Source organism: Diabrotica undecimpunctata, chromosome 3 (assembly GCF_040954645.1).
Source record: "Diabrotica undecimpunctata isolate CICGRU chromosome 3, icDiaUnde3, whole genome shotgun sequence".
Classification (NCBI taxonomy): Eukaryota; Metazoa; Arthropoda; class Insecta; order Coleoptera; family Chrysomelidae; genus Diabrotica; species Diabrotica undecimpunctata.
Window position 1 is genome coordinate 142,325,860 of NC_092805.1, and position 11,878 is coordinate 142,337,737.

At 32.6% G+C, this 11,878-nt stretch overlaps 1 protein-coding gene across 3 annotated transcripts in view; it reads right to left on the minus strand.

The window, feature by feature from the left end:
• Window positions 1–9,956, minus strand: part of LOC140437488 (E3 ubiquitin-protein ligase SH3RF3-like) — a 62,244-nt gene extending 52,288 nt beyond the window's left edge. For all 3 annotated transcript variants that reach the window (XM_072527047.1, XM_072527048.1, XM_072527045.1), the window contains exon 1: window positions 9,265–9,956. In XM_072527047.1, the coding sequence (XP_072383148.1) occupies window positions 9,265–9,695 (431 nt within the window). In that variant the 5' untranslated portion in view covers window positions 9,696–9,956. The remainder of the gene's footprint in view (window positions 1–9,264) is intronic.
• Between the last annotated feature and the right edge of the window lie 1,922 nt (window positions 9,957–11,878).

Genomic DNA, 11,878 nt, shown 5'->3' on the forward strand with positions numbered 1-11,878 from the left:
ATTTAATAATTTTCTGGGGATTCTATTCTCATGCATGCGGACCACGTGCCCTGCCCATCGTAATCTCTGCAGTTTAGTATGTTGTGCTAGAGGTGGTTCGCTATATTGCTCGTATATTTCTCTATTGTACCTAATTCGCCAGTTGTTGTTTTCACTTATTGGGCCCAGGATCCTACGTAATATTTTTCTTTCATTTCAAACACATCTAATGCATTGGCAGATTTCTGTGTCACCACCCATGTTTCGCAACCATAACTTACTATGGGCCTGATTATTGTTTTATAGACCCGGAGTTTTGTTTTCCGGTGTACGTCTCGCGATTTGAATATGTGGCCCATCGCGAAATAGGCTTTATTTGCCAGCACAAGCCTTCTATTTATTTCCGGTTCTTCTTCATTGCTTGCGACCAGATCCATTCCTAGGTATGTGAATCTATTTAATCTATTTTGCCGTAAATAAATTAAACCGAGTTAATTTTTCTATGCACACCAGGTAAAATGTCACTGAACAGCACTGGTTCTGTTTAAAACATGGCTGATTCCGTCTGCGCGAATGAGATGCACATACTTATTTTTTCAAGCAGAGTGGGCATTCTGATTGTTTATTATTCTGTGGCCATACTATGATTAACAAAGAAAGTTATAATTACCAAAATAAATATCAGTATTGATGGATTGACATAACAACTGGTATTGTGGCTTCAAATAATAACGAAGTTTCAACATATCAGATAGGAAGATATGTCAATGAGGTGGTTTGGGCTAACCCTAGCGTTAACTTCATCTAGAATATCTGCAACTTTATTAGAAGGCGGAGGAGCTGCACATTTTGGCTTGAAATAGCCACTAAACATACAAATCAATGAAACACCAGATTGCAACATCGCCAAAAATAACGCAATGGCAAGGAATTTAAAGGTACACAAATTAATCACTTGGAACTAATGTACATTGGCCGACAAGAGATCATTACAGGTACTGGAGAGAACTTTGAAAGACATTCGTGACAATCAAAAACATTTTTGGTGGAGCCATGATTCTATTATCAGACTCTTCCTTATTTAATAATTATTCCCCAAGTAACTACTGCAGATGAACTAAATGCATGCCTAACATCATCCAATTCGTGGTGGCATGTAAAGATGTTCCAACTAACATGCAAGTATTTTTGCAACAAGATCAAAGTGAAATTGTGTTGTGGAAGCAGGTGTTAGATATTGGAAATGGTAAAGTCGCTATTGACACCTCGACAGGATTCATTTCATTACCCTAGATAATCCTGCTGGAAAGAACACTTTGAAGAATTATTGAATGAGAAAAGATTATATGGAAGAAACTGCTGAACATATAATGAATGACATAGATATAGATGAACCAAGTTGAAATATAAGAAATAATAGAAAAATTGAAAAACTATTAGAGAAAGCCAAGTAACATCAGAAAACAGAGCACATTTATTAAAAACAAAAATATGTGAACTAATTAAAACAATTTGGAATTAAAAAATAAAAAAGGAATAAAGCATCAAAGTACATTGAAAGTATATATATACAAATAAAAGTATAGAAGAGAAGGACTAATATTTTGAACAGAATGGAAAATGAGAGACAAGTTAAAAATATTGCACCAAGAAAACCTTATTTAAAAGAAAAAGGGTAGGCCAAACAAAGATGGTAAGAGGTGATTAGGGAAGATAAAAAAACAAAACTGGAAGGAAAAGGTTATGGATAGAAGAGAGTGGAGGAAGATAACAGTTAGCTAAGGGTCTTCAAAGCATGTATATAGCATATTGATTGACTGATATGGATAAATATATCAGACGGACATACCTATGCACATAACTGTTTTTTTTTTTATAATTTTTTTAATAAATATTTTTATTCTTGTTGATTGTTTCTTAAATACTAAGTGTTTTTACTGAAAAAGATATTAATACTACATAAATAGTACTTTTTAATTATCTGGCTTTATCTAGCAAATTTAATATTAATTTCATTCAAAGGTGCCAATCAAAATTAGTATAAGGACAAACCATTGTACACTTAAGTCAAATATTAGTGAACTTAAAGATATTACAACTGAGAAAGAAAATATGATGGCTAACTTTTTACACCAAAATTTGCATATCAATCAATTGACAAATAATGAGATGTCAGAGCAAAGAGAACTTTGTCATGAATTCCATAATTAGAATTAAATTCATAAATCCTTTTGTAGTTTAACATCACTAGATGGTAATCTCTGATAAAAAATTATTAACAGCTTTATTGTGTACTTTAATCTATGATCTAACACCCCAATATTTTAGGATTTAGATAAGTTATCAATTTTGTTGTATGTTCAAGAACATAACTTTCAACTGACTAACTTTTGGAATATTAATTGATACCCTTCTGCTACTCCAATAATAGAAAGGCAGAAAAGAATGTACCAATTGCCATCTTCACAGATAGCCAGGCAGCACTTAAGGCACTCAATTCTGTAGAGAATTGTATTCTAAGCTAGTATGGGATTGTGTGGGTGCCCTAAATAAACTAAAAGAACATAGCAAGGTTACAGTAGTCTGAGTACTGGCATACAACAGCATAGGGGTAATGAAAAAGTAGATGAAATGGCCAAACTTATCAACAGCTCATCAATGCCATTTGTTGAAACATAATGATGTTGCAAAGGCAGTAACAAGAACTGCTACAAGAAAGTGGGTAGCCTACAAATATCTGGAATGGTGGATCAACAATCAACTGATCAACATTTAATATGTCATCACCGGTGTTCCGTGTGCAATGCTGCCAGGTCACCCATGTACAACTTGGAACAACAAGAGCCCTTTGCTGATCGGTTTAGGTCACCGAAACCCAACCAATTATGTTTGGATCAACAAAAACCACTACTCCGAGGGGTAATACACCTACTGGCATTGAATTATACTATTGATCCAATGGTCGCAGATCAACACAACCCATCAAGTGTGAAACGCCAAACAGCAGTTTCGGTCCGCCAGACCTCATCAGTGACGCTTGGCTTCTCCATTGGAAAGTTGTCCGTTCTGCTTAAGGGGACAAGGTCCTCTGAATCTCAAATGTTAATGAGAATGCAATCCACTCTTAACTGATCACATAGGTGACCTAGCAGCATTGCACACGGAACACCTGTGATGACATATTAAATGTTGATCAGTTAAGAGTGGATTGCATTCTCATTTACATTTGAGATTCAGAGGACCTTGTCCCCTTAAGCAGAACGGACAACTTTCCAATGGAGAAGCCAAGCGTCACAGATAAGGTCTGGCGGACCGAAACAGCTGTTTGGCGTTTCACACTTGATGGGTTGTGTTGTTCTGCGACCATTGGATCAATAGTATAATTCAATGCCGGTAGGGGTATTAGCCCACGGAGTAGTTGTTTCTGTTGATCCAATCATAATTGGTTGGGTTTCGGTGACCTAAACCGATCAGCAAATGGCTCTTGTTGTTCCAAGCTGTACATGGGTGACCTGGCAGCATTGCACACGGAACACCTGTGATGACATATTAAATGTTGATCAGTTAAGAGTGGATTGCATTCTCATTTACATTTGAGATTCAGAGGACCTTGTCCCCTTAAGCAGAACGGACAACTTTCCAATGGAGAAGCCAAGCGTCACTGATGAGGTCTGGCGGACCGAAACTGCTGTTTGGCGTTTCACACTTGATGGGTTGTGTTGTTCTGCGACTATAGGATCAATAGTATAATTCAATGCCGGTAGGGGTATTAGCCTTCTGAGTAGTTGTTTCTGTTGATCTAAATATAATTAATTGGGTTTCGGTGACCTAAACCGATCAGCAAATGGCTCTTGTTGTTCCAAGCTGTACATGGGTGACCTGGCGGCATTGCACACGGAACACCTGTGATGACATATTAAATGTTGATCAGTTAAGAGTGGATTGCATTCTCATTTACATTTGAGATTCAGAGGACCTTGTCCCCTTAAGCAGAACGGAAAACTTTCCAATGGAGAAGCCAAGCGTCACAGATAAGGTCTGGCGGACCGAAACAGCTGTTTGGCGTTTCACACTTGATGGGTTGTGTTGTTCTGCGACCATTGGATCAATAGTATAATTCAATGCCGGTAGGGGTATTAGCCCTCGGAGTAGTTGTTTCTGTTGATCCAAACATAATTGGTTGGGTTTCAGTGACCTAAACCGATCAGCAAATGGCTCTTGTTGTTCCAAGCTGTACATGGGTGACCTGGCAGCATTGCACACGGAACACCTGTGATGACATATTAAATGTTGATCAGTTAAGAGTGGATTGCATTCTCATCTACATTTGAGATTCAGAGGACCTTGTACCCTTAAGCAGAACGAACAACTTTCCAATGGAGAAGCCAAGCGTCACTGATGAGGTCTGGCGGACCGAAACAGCTGTTTGGCGTTTCACACTTGATGGGTTGTGTTGTTCTGCGACTATAGGATCAATAGTATATTTCAATGCCGGTAGGGGTATTAGCCCTCGGAGTAGTTGTTTCTGTTGATCCAAACATAACTAATATTTTATAGTATAGCAAAGTAGTATAGCAAAGACGAGTAGGGGAGCTGCAGAGATTACCTTTAGATATTTATTTAAAACATCATGATTCTCAATCTTCTAAAGAGTTTGAGAAAGTCCTAACAGAAACCGAGAAAATTTTAGTTCACTCTTTAAAACGCATAGTAATAAGAGGTAAGAGAGGTAGAGGCGTACCTGTTCTGTTTGACAAATTGACCAAAAGTGGAGTTGACACTTTAATTAAATATAGGAATAATTTTTTTACCTCTTACAACGAATACCTATTTGGCATACCGAATACTATTAACTGCATCAGTGGCTATCATGTTCTCAGAAAGCATGCTTCTAAGGTGTTGAATGATGCAAACAAAATCACTACCCTCACGTCAACTCGCATCAGAAAACACTTAGCAACAATAATACAAATTTTAAAAATGGAAAAGGGTGAACTAGAACAACTAGCAAAATTTATGGGGCATACCTCAAAAACTCATGATGAGTGGTATCGTCTCCCGTCAGACATTTACCAAACCGCAAAAGTTTCCAAAATATTATTGCTCGCTCAAAACACTAATATTGACCAATATAAAAATCGAAATTTAAATGAGATTGAAGTCGATAACGAGATATTGGAAGACGCAGAAGAAGCTGATAGTGACGAAGAAAATACTAATCAACCTATTCTTCAACAAAATGAAGTAAACATCCCGTCACAAAATAGAATACAGGAGAAAGGTAAACGTATTTTAGTTCCATGGACAAAAGAGGAAAAAGAACTTACCCAAAAATTCTTTGCACGTCATATTAAGAAGAAAATTCCGCCAAAAAAAAATGGAAGTTTTAAATTTGGTAGAAAAGTATCCAAATGTTTTTAAAAACAGGAAATGGGACACAATAAAAGTATTTGTACAAAATAAATATAAATCACAATAATTCATTCAAGTGATTACGAGTTTCAATAAAATATTCTATTACAATCCTATAGTTTTAATGTATCCTTCATTACTTTCTTATTGAATTAAACCTAATTTTATTAACGTTTTAAAACGTCGTCATATTAATATTTTCTCTTGGATTTTGTAAATCCAATGAAATGTTGTAGATAGAATTTGAGGTTGGACAAACATTCATTTTTTCTTAGCTGTTCTAGTTTTAAAATAAAGTTTCTAACTAGTCTATGTTTCTAATGGTAATAGTGGGTTTTGTACAATTTCTAACGTATAGACTTTACCTATTTTACGTTTTTATCGAGGCTATTTTTTTTTAAATAAACCCGGTGTGGTCAATGTTGATTATTTCCATACGACATGTGAGTCCTAAAGTAACGGATAAATTCAATATTTTTGTAACTAAAAATATTTTGACGAAATCCTCGTACAGGTCGATTTTTGTTTTTTGTTGTGCAGTTTTCCAATATAATCTTTTTATACAGGGCGTGTCGTGTAAGAGTGGCCAATACCAACTTTCTTATTTTAAATACAACACCCTGTATATTATTATATCTTTTGATTTCTAAGAATATTCTAGATAAAATTTATATTCAATCTTCTATTCCTATCTTTAACTGTTTTTGAGTAATCGAGGTTGGAAAAGTGACAATTGCTCACAAAATCTAAACAGTTCGATCTAGAGTAAAATGGTTTTTATATTAAGACAAAAGCTTTTTGTATTTACAAAAAGCTTTTGTCTTTATATTGATTCAGGGTATACAGCCAACTATTGGATTTGGTCCATTTTAATTAGTTTTTATATTACTATCTTAGTTTTTAATATGCTATCTAGTGGTATTAAATAAAAATAAAATACGAAAATTGTCATGGTCGGCCCTAAATTTCAAAATTTGTCATTTTGAATATAATCCTATCATCTCTGGGTTTGATACCACTAGATAGCATATTAAAAAGTAAGATAATAATGTAAAAACCATTTTACTCTAGGTCGAACTGTTTAGATTTTGTGAGGAAAAATACACGAAATGTCACTTTTCCAACCTCGATTACTTAAAAACGGTTAAAGATAAGAATAGAAGATTAAATATAAATTTTACCTAATATTCTAAGAAATTCAAAAATATAATAATACACAATGGATCATTTTATGTACCATTATAGGTATGTGCCATGTATAGCCTTGATAAAGACTTAAAATAAAGTAAAAACATTGGCAAATTTTAAACTTTAACTAGGTTTTAATTGTCCCTAACCCACTATTACCATTAGAAGCTATTAAGTGGACACTACTCCTAAAACTTTGTTTACGTTGAAGGCTATGTATCGCCATTTTAAAAAGAGAGACCAAGAAATTTTGTAAATTATATGTTTGCAACTGTGTTTCTTACAAAAACCTTTTGTATGTATATAACTTCTTTATTATTCACTTCTAATGAAGTTAAGAGATAAAATACTGATTCTGAATTTTGTTTAAAAGAAGTGTACCTTTAAACATTTGATTTTCAACTTCTTCAAAGTTACAGTAATTTCAACATCTTTTCAATTCTTGAGTACTTCAATTCCCAAGAGATTTCAGTAATTTTATTTTATTTTTTTCTACGTAGGGCAAACACAACCATGAGATATAATCGAGACTCAATATATTTCAAACTAGGTTGATTTTGATAAAATTGGTTTTTGTTAGGTACAGATAATAATTACCTATGTAGTGCCTTCATAACAGGTAATTCTTATTTATATGTTACAGCCTTAAAATAAAACATACATTATGTCGAATAAATTTTGATATATTATTTATTAACAAACGGTTAAAGAAAAACAAATATGTGTTAAAATACGACTCTTTTTTAATTATTGCTTTTCATAGTATATGGACATCATATTTTATCTCTTTTTAATGTAAAAGAATCTGGTTCGTTTTGATTGTGCATCTATTATTATATAATACCACATCAAACCAGATTCAGTGACGTACGAGAAGTATGGGCAGAGGAAAGAAAAATACACACAGTTGTAAGAAGTCAGATACCAAAAAATAAAGGAGAAAGTTATGTGCACTTTGCGTTCGGCAATAATGTGCCTGTTGTCTTAAACATCTTCACTTGCAAAAATTTTCACAGTGAGTGTTATCAAATGGTCGTATACTCTTATAAGTACTTTTGTTTGCTTTCTAAGTATTTTTCATGGACTTTGAATTTGCTAAAATATTGGAAAGTGTCATCGAAAATGCAAATCGAAGAGAAATACGAACAAGAACGAGAAAATACAGCCCATATAGCCCATAATGCGACGTAACAGCCCAAGACATGAAGTTACAATCATTGTAACATTTAATTTTAACATTTAATCCTACTATACCAGAATTTCTTTAGTAATACCAAATAATTCATTACAACAGAGCTCTTTTACTCAGGAAATAATCAGACTAGAAGTTGTTAAAAGACGATAAAACATTTTTAAATTACTGAGCTTAAAAAATGTAAAATAAAAGTATTTAGCAAATTAAATCAAATTTGAAGCTGTCATAATTTTAAAAGAAAAATATTCAATCTCGAAAAAAGCAATAACTACCTGCCTACAATTTATAGATAAAGCGTAATATACTCTAACAAGTTAAATTTTTAAACATCCGTTTCGACAACAAAATATTACAATGACTGAACAGATGAATTGACTCAGGTAGAATTCCACCGAAACCTTTAGGTATTATTGTCGACTTGAGTCATAAACCAATGGATGCTAAAGGTCCAAAGCCAATCGATGCCAAAGAAACCGCAACAGCGATTGATGCCAATTGGTACCGCAACAGAATTCGCTGTATATTGTGGCCCGTGAATATTCACGGATGCCAAATGGGAATACTTTTCGTCCAGAAGTCAATTGGTACTACAAAGAAATATATATATATATATATATATATATATATATATATATATATATATATATATATATATATAAGCTGTATTAGCTGTGCTAGTGATTGTCCAATATATTGGTAAAAAAATCGTACAATGAATTTTCTATATAGAGAGTTGAGTTTGAGTTAGAGTAATGTAATTTACATACATTTTGCTGGATTGTAGAGAACTGGAATGCACAATATTATTAACAAACGCTTTAGTATTAATTACTTGTCAATTATGATATTAAAATTAAATTATTTGTTAAATACTATTCAATATTTAAAATTTTATTTTTTAATATTTGATTCTCATTCTGTGGAAGGGATCAGAGTGCTCATTTAAAATTCATAGCCCACTCTAATTAGAATTTTCTTAATATATCTGTTGTATTAGGTCTATACTTATAACTTATTTATGTATTTGTTTAGCAAGAGAGTATGCCCAAAAATGCCCATTTTTTTGTGGAGAGCCCAAAAAGAAAAGAAAGGCTAAAATTCTAATATTATCTTTGGTATATAACCTTATTTAAAATTTAAACAAAACTGTTGGCACTTTTTTTGACAATTTGTTACATATAGAATATTTCCTATTGATGTATTTGTTTCTAACAAGTAAATAGTTTTTTTCATATAAATATAAAAGAGTAAATATTACTAATCTCATTTTCCTAATCCAATTTTCACAAAATGCAACTTTGTGCCGAGCAAATTTTCATTTAAGGATTACTTAAATAAGAACCACAAAGAAGATTCTTTTGTAAGAGAATAATAAAAATATATATTTACTGATTAACAGTATAATATAATGTAGAGTAAGAATATTTTGTATCAGTATGCACTTATATACAGATTGTAAAAATAAATAAAAACATTTCTCTTTAACTTACCCTGTTTCTTTAGATGTATAATCATACATTGCCTTAGCGTACGGCTGATGGGGCAACAATTGTTGCTTATTAGAATTGATCCTGTGATCTGGAGTACTGTGTGGGGTATGCAGAGGAGTTGTCTGTGCAACAGCTGTAGGTAATAGATTCGGAGCCCTGGCAGGTCTGTTAATCTTCTTGGGCAAAAAATTACCAGCATTTTTAATTCCTTCTAATATTCGCATTAGCAAGACATTCGGGGGCAATTCATCCACTTTTACCAAAACTAGAACTCGACATTCTGGACATCTTAATTCTTTGTGTGTTTGCACTATTTCTTCCAAACACTTTTTACAGAAAGTATGTTGACATGGAAGTACTTTGCTAGATGTATCTAGTCGTTCTAGGCACACTGAACACTCCAATAAATCATTTAAAGTTCCTTCATCCATGTTTATTTAACTATCAACAACTATATATACAAAGAGTCCACTGAACAAAAACGATGCTTTGGATCATATAGTAACTGTAAGATTCCGTTTTTGTAAGCGTAACCGAGTTAAATTCATTGTTAATCCGTTTGAATAAATTTTATGCATATTAATTACCACTTCCTGTAACAAAAGGCATCAGTCATCGCATCTGGGTGCGGTGACAGACGAAGGAAACGACTATATTCGTCGGACAATTCGGACATTATTCGGTCGACTCGGTTTTCGTTTTCTTGTATTTCAAAATGTCAAATGGATTTTTCACTCAGTTGGTAATACACATAAAGCAGGTTAACCACCCAGTGGTATACCAACATAATTTTTACGGGGTCATAGTCGATAAACAAATATTAGTTAAAAAACAATTCTTTTTAAGTTCTTCCATATTTTACTAATACTGCTGACAATATTAAATTTAAATTTTAAATAATTTTTTACCTTACTTCTGTTTTGTATAGCAAATTCTGATTTATTGTAATATTTCTTTATTTCCTATTATTCGGATAACAAAATTTTGATTATAAAAGTTTAACTTTCCACGTTATCACAGTGACCCATAGTTTAGATTCGTATACATAAGAAGCCAATTCGTAAATTTATGTGCAAGATAATTATCAACAAAATTTAGTTACCTTGGGATAGCCATTCACATATTTGATGGTAAGGTCATTTTCTTCATTATTTTATGAGTTTCAAAATTGGTACGAAGCTTCTTTAACCAAATTTGCTGTACAAGTGGGTGACAAACAAACGTTAGATAGTTTGAGGCACATAAAATGAACGAGGCGGCGTTGCTCAGAATCAGAGAGATCAGGGCGTGGTTCTTTGGATCGTTCACTAGCTCAGAAACAAAGAAAAATTCAAAAAAAAAGAAGCTAGTAAGATGATAGCTGCTAGAGCTAAACCAGAAATATGGGATACACAATACAAAGAAAAATCATAAATAATTTGACAAAAAAATAAAAAATAAAAAACAAGTTATAAAAAATAATTGCCAAAAAGGGCGCCAAGGCGAATATTCAATATACATTTATATAGACAAATAAACGATAACAACCACATACTTACCTCGTATATTTGCTTAGAAAACACATCGGCAATTATTTATTAGTATTCCAAGAGACAAGAAGATTGTTAGAGAAATTAAAAACAATACAAAAATGTTACGCACAAGCCATATTTATTATCAACCAAACCATAGATTTAATTGAAATTTTTAATTAAAATCTTACAAACAGAAATACCAATTATAAATTAATATCTGCTTACATCTTTATAGAAAATTTAATATAAATTTCTCTTCATGACCTGGTAAACATATTTAAAAATAATTTTATTACAGATCATTATTGAAAAAAATTAAAATAGAAAATTTTCCTAAGCCATTATTTCCTTATCTTATGTAGTTTTTTGGTTCTTAATCTACATATAAAATTTAATGTTCTTTGTTTGGTAATCGAAACATAACAAAATTACGGAATGTACCCTCCAATAATCACTAACACTACACTACACTGGGTAAATTAGCAAAAAGATAAAAATTAATAGATGTTTCCGTTTTCATATTGATCATCAAAGGTATTATTCAGCTCAATAATAAAAATGGTCAAAAAAGGGCCAAAAAGGGTATTTAAATAAAATAAGGACTCTTTTCCAATAATAACCAAAACATGGCAGGTTTCTCAGCAATTAAAAAAAACCTTTGTTTTTTGTTTTGTTTTAATTCCCATCCTGTGTCAAGTGAACGAAAAAAGAAATTTTTACTTAACTTTTAATACACTACACTGAAAATTGTTGGTTCTAAGAGCTCAAAACCCTTATAACTGGCAGAAAAATGCCAGGACTATCAGATCATTGGAATGCTCCATCGGAAATGATCTCAATTCTCACACATCATTGCAATTTCCGCTTCTTAGCGAGCGCTTCTCACGCCGATCTTAATTCAAAATCTAGATAAACACAATTTGTGCTTAGCAAAACAAACATTAAACGTTCATCACAATTTCAAGAGACACTCTAAATTTATTTTTCCAGTTTGATATTTTAAAACGCAATATGTTATTGGGAACTGTATAGATTATTAAAAGATACTGGGTCGTCATCTCTTTTATTGAGACAACTTTACCTTTTTTCAATTTCTAGAG